Source organism: Furipterus horrens, unplaced genomic scaffold, assembly GCF_987537825.1.
Source record: "Furipterus horrens unplaced genomic scaffold, mFurHor1.1.pri manual_scaffold_10, whole genome shotgun sequence".
Taxonomy (NCBI): domain Eukaryota; kingdom Metazoa; phylum Chordata; class Mammalia; order Chiroptera; family Furipteridae; genus Furipterus; species Furipterus horrens.
This window is the reverse complement of record NW_028327180.1, coordinates 95,474,872-95,489,170: the sequence shown is the minus strand read 5'-3', so window position 1 is coordinate 95,489,170 and position 14,299 is coordinate 95,474,872. Positions and strand designations below refer to the sequence as shown.

The following is a 14,299-nucleotide window of genomic DNA, read 5'->3' as shown; positions in this document are numbered from 1 at the left end:
AGGCTCAGTGACAGTGTGGAATGAAACACAAATAAGTAAGCACAGCCCAAGGTCAGGGCCAGACCTCGGTGGTTTCAGCAGCCTCTGAGTGATCGCGTGAAACAGCCGGGGGATGGGGCGGGGACAGTGCCCAGGAGAGACCCCGGAGTCTCCCCATCGTCGCTGATAGGGAGGCCATGGCAGAAGTGCAGGAGCAGGGATGCTCCAGGAGGCCGCATTCTGGCCACTCACGCCTGTGACCACCTGATGCCTGGGCTCTCTGCCCGCCCCCACAGGTGAGCTCTGTGACGAGGTGCTCGACCACTGTGTGCCCGGCCTGAACCTCTGTCAGCACGAGGCCAAGTGCATCTCGCTGGACAAAGGATTCCGGTAAGGCCTGACCTCACACCCTGGCACGGGGTTCTGAGGATCTTGCTGGCAGCCTGGGTGTAAAGCAGAGGTTCCGGGCTCCTCCCTGTCCCTCCCCATATCTTCCTCCCACAACTAGTAGCATAGAGCGACCCCACTGTGGGAAGGTCACGTCAGCTCTCTCGGAGCGCAGGCTTCCTCCCTGTAACGGGGGAACCCCTTGCAGGGTGCGGGTAGCCCTCCCAGGGGCGCTCAGTGAAAGCACTCAGCACAAAGCGAGGACTAAACGCATGTTCCTTCTGTGCAGGAAGCGGTAGGTCCTTCGAGCCCAAATCTGTGATTCCAGCCTGGGCTCCTCAGCCGGGCTTCCGAGAGCCAGACGCCCCACGCGAAGCGGGCACACGTGGGCGGGCTTGCAGGGGCCAGGGCTGGCGGCGGTGGGACAGCCTAGCTCTGCTGCGTTCCAGGTGCGAGTGCCCCCCAGGCTATGGCGGGAAGCTCTGCGAGGTGGACGTGGATGACTGTGCGGCCCACAGGTGCCGCCACGGGGCCCCGTGCGTGGACGCGGTCAACGGCTACACGTGCACCTGCCCCCAGGGCTTCAGGTAGGGCGGGGTGGCACCATGGGAAGGAGCCAGCCTGGGCCCGATGGCCGGCACACTGGTCCCAGACCCAGACAGCCCAGCCCGGGGCTCCGTGGCCCCTCTCTCTGCGCCCCACTTTCCTCAGCCCTTCCGAGCCCCAGAGCATATGCCATCCATGGGGAGCCCAGCTTCCCAGGGCAACTCCGTGTGGAAGGGGGACTGGAGTTTTGTCAGGCTTGGGGGTGGTTCCCTCTGACAGAAGGTGTCGCCGCCTGGAAGCCCAGCTGGCAGGGTCAGGGAGCCACACGGCCGCGCCGGCAGGCTTCTGCTTTCCAGGCTGCAGAGCAAAGCCGGCCTGGCGCCCCGTGGCGGAAACCTGGAGGTCAGCAGCAGGGCTTGGGGCTGGTCACTGGAGTCAGGGGCGCCAGAGGAGAAAGGGGAGATGGGGGCACTGGCCGGTGTCCGGGGAGGCCTGGGCTCCAGTCCCAGCTCCCACACTGCCGGATGGGAAGGGCGTGGGTGACGGAAGGGGAGGCGGGGACCACACTGCAGAGGGGTCAGACTGGGGGACAGTTCCCGCCTCCATTAATGGCGGGGCAGGAACCGGGCCCCTTCCCATCTCACTCGCTCTCGCCCTCTCTGCTGGCAGCCCTTTGGCCGGAATAACTCTCTCCTCTCCCCCTTCCAGCGGCCTCTTCTGCGAGCACCCCCCGCCCATGGTCCTGCTGCAGACCAGCCCCTGCGACCAGTACGAGTGCCAGAACGGGGCCCAGTGCATCGTGGTGCAGCAGGAGCCCACCTGCCGCTGCCCCCCGGGCTTCGCCGGCCCGCGGTGCGAGAAGCTCATCACCGTCAACTTCGTGGGCAAGGACTCCTACGTGGAACTGGCTTCCGCCAAGGTCCGGCCGCAGGCCAACATCTCCCTGCAGGTGAGCCCCACCCCCCCCCAGCCCCGGAAGACCCCGGCTCTGACTGCTCTGAGGAGAGCTGGGGCACCCCGGGCCTGGCTCTGGCAACCCTGTGCCCTCCCCTGCGCCCTCGTCTAGGAGGACCACACTCAGCTTCGGGGGATCTGGGCCGGCTCGGTCCAGGCTCCACAGACAACTCCGGGCCAGCTCTCGCGGCTAAGGGCAGCCCCCATGTCCAGACTAGTCCGAGAGCCCAGCCCCGCAGCGGGCGCCACACGAGCTCCCTCTTGGCAGCCGCTTCCGAAGCCAGTGGCTCTCAGCCTCGGCAACGCGTTAGAAGCACCGGAGAGCGTCTCAAGTGATCCTTGTCTGCGCCCCTCCCCGGAGACTCGTGTGTAATCAGTCTGGGGTGAAACGCACATGCTGCTGTTTTCAAAAGCTCCCCAGATGACTCTTAGCACCATGCTTAGCCTGGCTCAGAATCAACTGAATTAAATGGTAACACTTAGTGCTTAGTTTATAATTATTATTACACTTAATACTGAGGCTGAGGCCCGAGAGGGGCAGGGACGTGGGTGTGATCTCAGCGCGCATCAGTGGAAGGGCTAGAGCAGCCTCGGGGCCCCTGACAGGCGGGCAGGCAGGTATGAACATCCCAGGACGGATGCTGAGCAAATGTCTGTTGAACTGAATTGCTCGGGCGCATTTGCTGGACTAGAAGGCCAGGCCTGCCTTCCGGGAATGGACTGCCTGGATGGAGGAGGAGTCTGGGCCTGATTGTCCCTCTCCCACGTGGGGGCTGTTAGGGTCCTTCAGGAGCTGCCATCGGTGAGGCCTCTGTGAGGTGGGGGAGGGGAGCCCTTACCTGCGTCCCTCTCCCCAGGTGGCCACTGACAAGGACAACGGCATCCTTCTCTACAAGGGAGACAACGACCCCCTGGCACTGGAGCTGTACCAGGGCCACGTGCGGCTCATCTACGACAGCCTGAGCGCTCCGCCAACCACGGTGTACAGGTAAGGCCCACGGGCCTCCATGCCGCACAGCGGCCTCCGCGCCTCCCGCCTGCTTCCAGCCCCCGAGGTGCTGCCTGAGGCGGGGAGGTGGACTCCCGATGCCTCCTTTATTATTATTTTTTAAGATTTTATTTATTTTTAAAGGGGAAGGGAGAGACAGTGAGAGGAACATCACTGTGTGGTTGCCTCTTGTGTGCCCCCAGCTGGGACCTGGCCCCCAACCCAGGCCTGTGCCCTGACTGGGACTTGAACCAGCCACCCTTTGGTTCGCAGGCCAGCGCTCCATCCACTGAGCCACAGCAGCCAGGGCTGATGCCTCTTCTTACTGCCCCCCCACATGCACACTCTTCCTCCTGGAGGGGCGGTGGAGGCAGAAAGGGGTGCTGGAGGAAGGGGCAGGAGATGACACCTCATTACCATAAGATAAATGGCCAGCTGGCTACCACGGGAGCCCCGTGCTCCAATGGGGATGAGTCTGCTTAATGAGATGCCCTTTGCAAAATGTCATCCTAATCTTTTATTAGTTTAAGAAAGAAAACGGGCAGATTAGCATGCAACTCCAGGGAAGACTTTTCCGAGCTCTGTGGGGGCAGGACTGGCCTAAAGTGACTGTCAAGCTGCTCGGGAGGACAGGGGTCCCTGGACGTCAGTCTTCCCGACAGTCACCCTGATTTACAGTCTCGGTACCCCAATACGTCGGCTGTACTATGGCCTAACACACTGCTGGACGTCCGCTTTAAACCTGCTCACTTTTTAAATTTAGCTTCGTCTTAGTCACGTCTGTGGAATCAGACACGCTAGTTCAGTGTGTTAAGCTCGCACAGCCTCCTTCAGGCGGGCGTCTATGTTCACCTGCCCCAGCGGAGGTGAGGGGTCCCAGGCAAATACACAGACAAGCCCACCCAAGCCCCTCCCTGCCCCGGAATGGGGACACACTGCACTAAGCCGGTCCCTAGGCTTGTCGGAGGGGCTTTAGGCATTATTCAATATTCATTATTCATTATTTCCTACCCGCAAGGCCAAGGGGCCGAGGAAGGTGGCAGACTTGGGGATGGTGGTGGCCCTCAGGGCACCGGCCTCGTCCAAAGGGACAGCTGGCCTCAGGTCCCGCGGAGGCTGCCATGTGGGAATGCACAATCTCAAGGAAGCCAGAAATTTGGGGTTTCTATGTGAGATACCCGAGTTGAAATGCTGGCCATTTTAAACACCATGTAAGGGCCACCACGCATGCTCCCGGAGTCCTAGTGACGCAATAGCACAGCCCCATCCTTTGCCAAGGTCCTCGTCTAATGTGGTCCACCCCACAAGCCCGGCACACTCCATCACCCCTGCTGCAGGAGCGGGAAACCTGAGGCCCGGATGAGGCCTTGGCCCCCGGAAGGCACACAAGTCAGGAAGTGGGCAGAGCTCCGATCCAAACCCAGACCCAGGTCGGGCTCCCCCTAAACCCGCTCTCCCCCATGCTGAGGCGCAGAGGCTGTGGCCCAGAGAGAGACAGAGAGATGGGGAAGGGGGGACACCCTGGTCCCAGAGTGGGGGATGCTGCAGGGCAGTTGACCGAAATCCCCGAACTTTGTTCCTGTGACGCTCTGTCGCCACCTTGTGGTCACGACTCAGCATCCAGCTGAGCATGCCCAGTCCCCCAAATGGCTCTTTGTCCCCCAGGGGCGTGGCATAGGGTCCTGTGACTCAGGGGCTTGGATTTGGGTCCTGCCTCTGCCACATCCACCATAAGGCTAGATAGGTCACCTAGAGTCCCCTGTCTCTAAAATGGAGAAAACATTGTCTCTCCCACGTAGGGCTTGTTAAGAGTTAAATGAGAGAAAGTGGGTCAAGTGCTTAGCAAGGGGTCGCGCGTCTGGCCCCTGGGAAGAGCCCCACACCTGCCCAGCATCATTATGAAAAGCAGAGAACTGACGGGCCACTCCGGCCAATGCTGTCCTCTTGTGCGTCCCAGAGCAGCCCCCCAGCTCGCTCTGGCGCCTCCCACTCTTTCCGGCCCCATGAAGTCCCTGAATCCTCTCCAGGGGACGGATGTCGGGACCTGGAGCCACAGTAGGATCCTCTCTCTTAGAGTTAACAGGAGGGTGATTTTGCTGGTTTCCCCCCCAGCTTCCTCTCTGCCTTTGTAGAGGCAGAGCCATGTTGCCCATTGATATTTTACTGCAAAGGCCAAGGTGTTAAAAAAAAAGTAGACAGGAGCTGCCCTGGTGGGCAAGATGGGGCTGAGAAGTCAGAGCCTCCAGGGACACACCATTTGGAAGCCACTGGCCTCAGGCGTGATTTCTTAGCAACCCCGGTGACAACGCGCCAGGAGGGCGGCAGCCTCTTAACCCCCGCGCCTTTGGTGCGCAGACAAGGCCGTGGGAGGTGTGGGTCCGGTCATGGGAGTCAGGAGGGGTGATCCCGACTTTGAACCCCAGCTCCACCACGTCCTAGCAGGCTACCTTGGGCAGGTGACTTCGGTCCCCTCCCTTTAAAGTGAGCCCCCAGGAGTGCCCTCCGCAAAGGTGGTTATGAGCTCGTGGGAGCTGACGGAAAAGCAGAGCCCCAGGCAGGAGGGTGGAGAGTCGGGGGGGGGGGGGGGTTTCTCTCCAGGGTCCCCTAAGCTCCCACCACACCCAGCTCCTCCAAACCCAGGGTCGGGGCGCGGAGCCACCACGCCACACCCCCACTGCCCTAGTTCCTGACCAGCCCCACACTGGTAAGTGGCGCATTTGATTTAGAGAAGCTAAGAAAATGCGAGCTTTGTGAGTGATGGTCCCACGTGTCCTGTTTGCCACTGACTCTGAGCCCCTCAGACAGCGTGGCTCGTAGCAGCTACTCCGTGTGGGGTGGGTGCGTGGGGACCTGGGAGGGGCGAAGATTCTCGATGCGTTTGGGAAGGTCCTGGGCTCCTGCATGTCCGCTCTGCCAGCACTTTCTCCCAGAAATCCGCGCTAGAGCAGGGTCACTAGGGTGGCAGACAATGGTAGGCTCTTGCTGATATTCATGTTCTACGTAAGACTAATAATAATTGTTCACATTTTCCCAGTACTTAGTCTACAAAGCACTTCCATGAGCCTCCTTTGATTTGACCATCCCAATAATTCTTTAGGTTATTCTCTCCTTTTTCCAGGGGAGGAAACCGAGGCCAGAGGGTCCTCTCTCTGCGACTGGCCGTGACCCCACCCAGAGTACAGGCTTTCCCCTCCACACCCACCTTGGCCTGTCTTCTCCCAGGCATCTCCTTTGCCTCTTCGCTGGCCCCAGTGTCTGGCTCGGAGTCAGTCACGGACAGTGTCCCTGCCTGCCTGGGTCACAGTGCCCACCAGGCTCCTCTACTCAGAGCCACGTCACCAGGGAGACCCCAGGGGGAGGGAGCCTCCATATTTACTACCCACAGTGTAACAGATGAGACAGTACTCGGCCTGCTCCCCAGAGAGCCATTTTCTTCAGGAAAAGGGGTCCTGGATCCCCAAGCTCCCCTGTCCCCCAGCCCCTGCCAGGGTAAAGTAGTGGAAATTCAGAAGCCTATGAATTCTGCCTCTGGACCCTCCCAGCTGGGTGACCTCAGACAAGTCACCTAACCTCTCAGTCTCTTTATCTGTGAAACGGGAGAATCTGATCCCACGTCACAGAATTATCATGAGGTTCAAAGAACAGAAGCAAGCCCAGGTGAGCGACCGCTGGCTCTGGCGGAGGCAACAGGGGTGGGGAGTGCAGCGCAGGGGGGGCGTCAAAGCCAGGTTGAAATCCCCACTCTGTCACTTGGCAGCTGCGGGCCAGCCGGAGGTCAGTTGCTTCCCTTCCCTGGATTTCTGTTTCCTGGGGCGTGTGACGCAGACAACAGACTGGCCTCACTTCCCCAAACACAGTCGCACGCTGTGGGGGCAGCAAGAGAAACAGGTGGGACGGAGACAAACTGCTGACATTTTTCACCACACGCAATACCTGGCTCTGCTAGATCTTGTACTGGAAGGAAAAGTCGTTATAAAAGACAGTATTGGGTCCAATGACAAACTACAGTACAGGTTGATTCAATACACGTATGTCAAGAATGTTAAGGTTACCAAGATTGAGAAGTGTGCTTATGTAGAGAATGTCCCTGTCCTTAGGAAACACACAGGGAGCATCCAGGGACCGAGGGCTACGGTGCACATGTTGTAGGTGGGTACATGTGTACACACGTGCACCTGTGTGGAGATAGTGATAGAGCGAAAGAATAAATGATGAAGCCAACAGGGCTGGTAGGAGAATCTACCACCGTAACAGGTGGTCTCTGTTCTGTTCAGACGTTTGCAACTTATGTAAGTTTGAAGTTTTTTGCAACTAAACTGTAAAAGGAAATGCAGGTGCTAGTCGTTTGGAGCCAGCGCTCAGCGTGGGAGGCACTCAGCAACCCTCTGGTTCCTCCTCCTCTCCCGTCCAGCGTGGAGACAGTGAATGACGGGCAGTTCCACAGCGTGGAGCTGGTGATGCTGAACCAGACCCTGAACCTGGTGGTGGACAAAGGAGCCCCCAAGAGCCTGGGAAAGCTCCAGAAGCAGCCGGCAGTGGGTATCAACAGCCCCCTCTACCTTGGAGGTAAAGCTCCCCTCCCCTGCCACTTCCACCTCTCACTTGCCCTCTGTGCTCAGGCACCTGCACTCAGGACCTCTGGCTGGGGTTCCCCTGTTTTCATCAAGGGACCCACTGTCAGAGTCAGTCGGCGGAGGCTTCCTGGAGGAGGTGACATGCAAGCTCATCCCTAAAGGGCATGGGGAGGAGATGAAAGGAGAGAGGGCGGGGCTCCTTCTAAGAACGACAATGTATTGGGTGCTGAAGATGGAGGCAGGCTCCAGGTCCTTGGTTCCCTGGACTGCAGGTCACACCCCCTGGGCTCTGCGTCTTCCTCCTATCTGACGCTGAGTGGCTCAGCATTCGGAAGAATCTGCTGGAGGTTCAGGTCCTCTGATGGCCAGGAAGAGAAGTAGCCACCAGTCTGGTGGAGCCTGGGCCTGAAACGCAGCCCTGGGCTGATAGTTCTTAGAGGATGATGGGCAAAAAGAAGAAGAAAAAAAGCCCCCAGAATTGCTTGTTCCCCAGAGAGAGGGCCCACACTCTGCCCCTCCCCCACCAGAGCCCCACTCTGGAGCCCCCCGCCCAGAGCAGTCCCAGAGGGCACAGTGTGTCCCCCCAAGCCCTGCAGATGAGGGCAGCGCCCCAGCCCCTTCTCCTCTGCCCACCCTGGCTCGCCCACTCTGTCTTCCTGTGGGCCTGTGACACCCGCGGCGAAGGCCTGGTCGGGACAGCAGGAAACGGGGACTCCCCAGGCGGTCGTTCCACATCTAGCTAGGTGGCCGTGGGTGGCCAGCTTGTCTTCTTCTCTAGAGAATCTGAAATACGGATTTTTACGGGATATTTTCTATATTTAATGGCTACAAATTCCAGTTGTTTAAAGAGTCACAGGCAGGACAAAGGAGGCACGTCCTCGGAGGACAATGTCCTGGGTTTAGGCCCGTTCCCTCCATTCCCACGGCAGAGGCCACCTAGCCAAGGAGCCTGTGAGGAGCTCACTGTCCCGCTCGCAGGGGAGGTCTGGGCTGCGGGGCAGGCAGGCAGGGGAGGGTCTTCAGGCCCCCGTGCCGGCATCCCGCCCACAGGCATCCCGACCTCCACGGGCCTCTCCGCCTTGCGCCAGGGCGCCGACCGGCCGCTGGGCGGCTTCCACGGCTGCATCCACGAGGTGCGCATCAACAACGAGCTGCAGGACTTCAAGGCGCTCCCGCCGCAGGCCCTGGGGGTCTCGCCCGGCTGCAAGTCCTGCACGGTGTGCCGGCACGGCCTGTGCCGCGCCGTGGAGAAGGACAGCGTGGTCTGCGAGTGCCACCCCGGCTGGGCCGGCCCGCTGTGCGACCAGGAGGCCCTGGACCCCTGCCTGGGCCACAGGTCAGTGCCCTCTCCACCCCCAGCAGAGCCTTCACCCCTGCCCCGCGGGAGAAGTGGGCCCTGATGGCAGCTGGAGGGACTGTGTCGAGCTGTGGACAGCGCCTGTCCCAGCGTGACTGCTGAGCAGGCCCCCTCCGGGGCAGCAGTGCCGCTGCCGCCCCTCCCTGCCTCCCTGCAGATCAGAAAAACGTGCCCCTGTGGGCAGACGCAGCCCCAGGCATGCACTGCCCTGGGCAGGTGGGAGGAGCGGGACTTTCAGCCCAGACCCGGGTGCCCCTCAGCCGGCACCTGGGCGAGGCTCCAGGCACAGCTGAGGCTGAGGCACGTGTCGCGGCGTAGTCGTTTGTAGCCATCTGACAGGTCCTTAGTGAGGGCCTACTACGTGCCTGGCGTAGTGGTAAACATGAGGGACCCAGAATCACAGTGTGGAAAAATCCAAATCCGCCAAAAATAACGCCAGCGCCGAGACTGGTGCTGTGCTTGGCTGAACAAGTCGGGAAGTGATACTTCCAGCCAGAGCCGGGGCAGCTCTCCAGGGCTTGCGCCTCCTAGCAGCTCTGGGGGAGTGTGGCCCCACTCGCACGTCTGCCGTGAGCCCCAGCTCCCACGGTCCAGGGGGAGGCGATGCTGCCTGGGGAGGAGCACAGAGGCTTGGAGCCAGCCCCTCCCTCCGTGTGACCGGGGAGGGCAGCAGAGGGGACCAGGCAGGATGGGAACGGCTGTCTGTGGGGTGCTGCGCACCAGCGGTGGCCACGGTGATGAGTGTTGTTATCGTCCATTATGGCTGCAGAGCAATCAGTGTTAGAGGGTGCTCAGACTCCCCCAGAGACAGGCACTCTGGGCCAGCCGCATGGTCGCAGCTGGCAGGGGACCCTGGGTAACATTTGTGACCCCCCAGCTCCATGGACACTCCTCAGAGTGTTTAAGGAAAGACTGATGCTCGGCCGCTGGGCCGGCAGAGGGCAAAGCATGGGATGGAGCTGGTCCACAGGTGAGGGTCCCCCAGCCCGAGCCTGGTCCCCTTCTCACCCTGTCCTCTGCCCACAGCTGCAGCCATGGGCAGTGCGTGCCCACCGAGACCTCTTATGTGTGCAAGTGTGCCGAGGGCTACGGAGGACCCTTGTGTGACCGCAAAAATGACACTGCCAGCGCCTGCTCAGCCTTCAAATGTCACCACGGGCAGTGCCACGTCTCGGATCAAGGGGAGCCCTCCTGCTTGTGCCAGCCCGGCTTCGGTGGGGAGCACTGCGAACAAGGTGGGCCTGCTGCACCCCTTGGAGGCTGCGGGACCCCTCCCCCTCCCCCCTCCACTAGGCCCATTCCCCTCCCCCATTCTCTCACGTCCTTCCCTCCCCGCTGACCTCCATATTCTTCCCTCTGTGCACCTGCTACCCTGCCTTCTCCTTTCTTCTGCTCCCTTCTCTCCTCCCCGCTCCGCGCTTCCTCCGAACCACTCAGCTTCTTCCTTCCAGCCTCCTCAGAGGGCCTCCCAACGCAGTGAGGACAGGACAGGGGACAAGAAGAGCTGGGTCAGGAGCCAGAGGATTCAGGCAGATTGAGGACGCTCCCCTTCACCCCCGTTATTTCTGGGACTTTCGGAAAAGCTTCCGCCAAGTTCTTTGGCGCATTAGCCGCAGCTCCTCACTCAGGTCGCAATCCCAGGGACGCCCGTGGCTCGGTGCTCCTGTACAGACACGGCGACGCCTTCAGGGCCGCCCTCTCGTGTAGCATTAGCGTCCGGACCGCGCCACGGCGGTGGGGGCCTGGGCGGCCCGCTTGGCTGCAGCCCCCTTTACAATGCGGGGGGCCGGCTCGGCTCTGCCGGGAAGCCCCACTGTTAGGTGACGGGTCCTCAGCTTGGTTGTTAACACTGGCTTTTTATTCGGATTTTAAGCATGTGTAGTGCCAAGGTGGTCTTTAAGTTCCTTGAAGGAAGGAACCCAGCCTGGTGGGTGGACACGTGCAGGGTCAGGACGGGGAGAATATAAACGGGCGGGTGAGTAGCCGGGGCGGGGGGGTCGATGTGCGGCGGCAGCGGTGAGTATGGGTGCGTGGGTGGCGGCTACACGGGTGGGAGCGTGGGGTGAGCAGATGAGTACGGGGGGAGACGGGTGCGTGGGCGAATGAATAAGGGCGTTTGCCCGTAGAGACCAGGGTTTCAGAACAGCGCCCCCCGCCGCCCCCCACCGCCCGGGCGCTGACCTTACCGCCTCCGCCCGCTGCAGAAAAGCCGTGCCTGGGGGAGGTCGTCCGAGAGGTGGTCCGCCGCCAGAAGGGCTACGCGTCCTGCGCCACGGCCTCCAAGGTGCCCGTCATGGAGTGTCGCGGGGGCTGCGGGCCCCAGTGCTGCCAGCCCACCCGCAGCAAGCGGCGGAAATACGTCTTCCAGTGCACGGACGGCTCCTCGTTCGTGGAGGAGGTGGAGAGACACCTGGAGTGTGGCTGCCGCCCCTGCTCCTAGGCCTCCGCCCACCTGCGCCCGCCGCTCGGACTCCAGCTGGTGGCCGTGGGACAGCCGCGTGGGGCCCCCTCGAGGTTCAGAGTCAAGCAGTGGAAGCTGGAGAGGACCAGAAGAAGAGAATATTAAGTATATTGTAAAATAAACAAAAATAGAACTTATTTTTATTATGGAAAGGGACTATTTTCATCTTTTATTATATAAATATATCATGCCGTCTGAGTACGTGTACCGTATAGTGAGTTATTTTTACTGTTTTGTGTATTTGTCGTGTTTTTATAAACAGCTGTTAAAAGTTTTAAGAGAAAAGACTAATAAAACTTTTAAAACAAAAGGATAAGAATAAAAAAGTGAAAGCCTGTTTGAGGAAGAGGAGGAAAGCCTTTATGTTCACGGAACACTGTCCTGTCAGCAGAAACAGAGGCCTGCTATGAGCTCAGGAAGAGGAAGAAGGAAGGAGAAGATTTTATTTCTCCTCTAAAGCTTTTTAAGTTCAGGATGCCCCGTTCTCCCAGGACAAGCTGCTGGGCCCTGGCCTTCTCTGTGACCCCAAATCTCTGCCCTGCCTGCCCCAGGCTCCAAACGACCTCAGGCCCTGCTCCCCTTCCCGCCTGGCCCTGGGTTCCACCAAAAAACTGTCTGAACTCAGACACAGGCTTCACCTAAATTTAAAACAGCTGCTTTTCCTGCCCCTCCCAGGACTGGGTCCTCCGGGGGGGAGGCGAGGGGAGAGGGTCACATGGGCTCGGCAGGCCCCAGCGTGGGGTTGGGGGGTGCTTTCCCTGAAAGTTCAGAACCACGCTCCTCCCTCCCCTCGCTTTCAACTTAGACTGTGACCCCAGGAGGCCAGGGAGCCAGGGCCCAGAGCCAAGCCTACCCACAGCCCTGGTAGGAGTCCGATTCTGGAAAGTTCTTAGAAGGTCTTGCTATGGGACAGACAGGCCTTAACCTGCTCCTCCAGGCCGCCATCATGACAAAGACCCCTTGCTCAGTGGACACCTTCCAATGCACTTGGGCACCATGCCTTATCTTGTCCACGTGACTCCTGCCCCCTGGGAGGCGCAAAGCAGCGGAGCCCCAGGTCACAGATGAGGAAAGGGCCTCTCTCAGCCTCTGGAACTTGCCTTAAGCCACAGTCTGCTAAGCGGGGGAGCCAGGCGTGGAGCCCAGACTCAGAGTTCAGACTCCTTCTCCAGAAAACATGAGAGATTCGGGCAGTTAGTGCCTCAGGGGAGCCAGACCAGAAAAGGAAAGACAGGTTTTCTTCTGCTATTTCCCTACTCTCGTTCTGCCTTGTTCATCCCTTGTGCTGTATCCAGAAAGGTCCTAGACAGAGGGTCACGTGTGGAACGTGAGCAGAGGCAGCCATCCAGCCAGACTCTCCTCCACCCCTTACCCCCTTCCCCTCCCACCCACTGGGCTCAGCAGGTCACACCAATCACCTCTCTCCAGGCACCCTCCTCTCCGATCCCAGGGGCCTCCCCTGCAGAGAGTCAGGGAAGGGTGCGGACCTTCCAGCTCTGCGGGTCTGCAGACAAGCCTACTGGTCTCAGAGGACCACTGGTGGACTGCAGGCTCCCAGCTGTGCACTTTGGTTTGCTGTGGCTACACAGTGCTGACTTCCAGGGGGGTCCCCACAGCCTCTGCGGGGGCGCAGAAGTGCTGCCCTGGAAGGGGCGTCCCGGGGTCTGCCCACGCCATGCAAGCAACTGGAGCTGCGCCACCTCCTCATGAGCCTCCCCCCACACAGCTCAATGCCCACGTGGCCGCCACAGAGTCCCTGGCCCTCCCTCTGCCCCGCAAGGCCTCTCTCTGCCAGGCACCCTCTGTCCAGCCGCAATCAGCCAGGCCAGCCAGAAGCACCAGGTTCTTTCTCTCCGTGTGGTTTGGGGGGAATTTTGAGCCTCCCTCTCAATTTTGGAAGCCCTGACTTCACAAAGTGCCCAAGCCAAGACCATTGAAAAGTCCACCCCAAGTGAGGTTTCTGTTTCTCTGACAAATGGAGATTTAAATTCTCTTATTTGAGCAGCCAAATTATAGGAACAGGTAGTCTCATGGGGCAGGAAGAGCTAGGCTGGGTCATTTTCACACGTCAGTGGTCAACGTTTGTGTTGGGGACGCACGTGCATGCCCGTGAGGGCCTTGGACGGTTCCCCACTGAGCAGGGGATTCCAGGAAAGGGGAGGGAGCGCCCGTGAGCAAGGGCCCAAACGTGATCGATAAGATGATGTATTTAAAAGCTCTTGTGAAGTGTAAACTAAAGTCCTTACATGTAAGACTCTGTGGTTACTGTTACTGCTGTTGTTGCTATTATTGCTGTGCCAATAGGTCCTTGAATAAGATGGCTTTGCCTGTTCAGCCTCATTGGAAGGAACTCAAGTCTGACACTTCAGACAGATGACAGTGAGGAGGACAAGGGCGAGAGAAGCGAGGAAAGGAAGGGAGATCGCCCAGGGCCAGAGAAGGAGGAGCAAATACCCAGGATGGCCCGGGGAACCCACAGGTGGTCAGGACAGGGAATGAGCTAACCTTGCCCTTCACCACAGACAAACCTATCACCAGATGAACCCAAGGCTGAGCGGCCACCAGTTTCTTTGCTGGGAGCAGAGGTCCCTAATATAAACAGACCTGCCCCTCAAAAACACACAGGGTCCCAGACATCAGAGCTGAAGGAACCCCAGGGGGTCCCTGGTGGATGGGAAAACAGAGCGTCGGAGACCAGAGACCCAGGTCATCCAGCAAGTTAACACCAGAGGCAGGAATAGACCCGGGTATCTACCCAGGACAAAGTTCTTCCTGCTCCTCCACGGTGGGCATCCAGCGGAGTGAGGCATGAGACAGACCCTCCAACGCCTGCTGGGCGGCCAGGAAAGCATCCCCTGCCCTCCCCACAGCCAGCTCCCCGAGGCACACAGAGGACTGGGAAGCTGGGCATTGTCTTGCTTGGCGGTAAGACCGTGCCCAAGAAGCACCCAGGGGAAGTTAATGAGACACCAGCTAGCCAGGACCAGCAAGGACAGGATGGGCATTTGGCAAAGCTTATTTCTCTAACTCCACATAGGTTCTAAGAGGAAAAA

The 14,299-nt window shown here is 59.7% G+C and overlaps 1 protein-coding gene across 1 annotated transcript in view; it reads left to right on the top strand.

Annotated features, from left to right (window-relative positions):
- Nucleotides 1-11,982, top strand: part of SLIT3 (slit guidance ligand 3) — a 519,220-nt gene extending 507,238 nt beyond the window's left edge. Inside the window, exons 29-36 of the mRNA XM_090288559.1 lie at nt 276-369; nt 816-953; nt 1,621-1,861; nt 2,724-2,854; nt 7,266-7,420; nt 8,479-8,764; nt 9,812-10,020; nt 10,990-11,982. Of these exons, the coding sequence (XP_090144685.1) occupies nt 276-369; nt 816-953; nt 1,621-1,861; nt 2,724-2,854; nt 7,266-7,420; nt 8,479-8,764; nt 9,812-10,020; nt 10,990-11,225 (1,490 nt within the window). The 3' untranslated portion in view covers nt 11,226-11,982. The remainder of the gene's footprint in view (nt 1-275; nt 370-815; nt 954-1,620; nt 1,862-2,723; nt 2,855-7,265; nt 7,421-8,478; nt 8,765-9,811; nt 10,021-10,989) is intronic.
- Nucleotides 11,983-14,299: the final 2,317 nt, after the last annotated feature.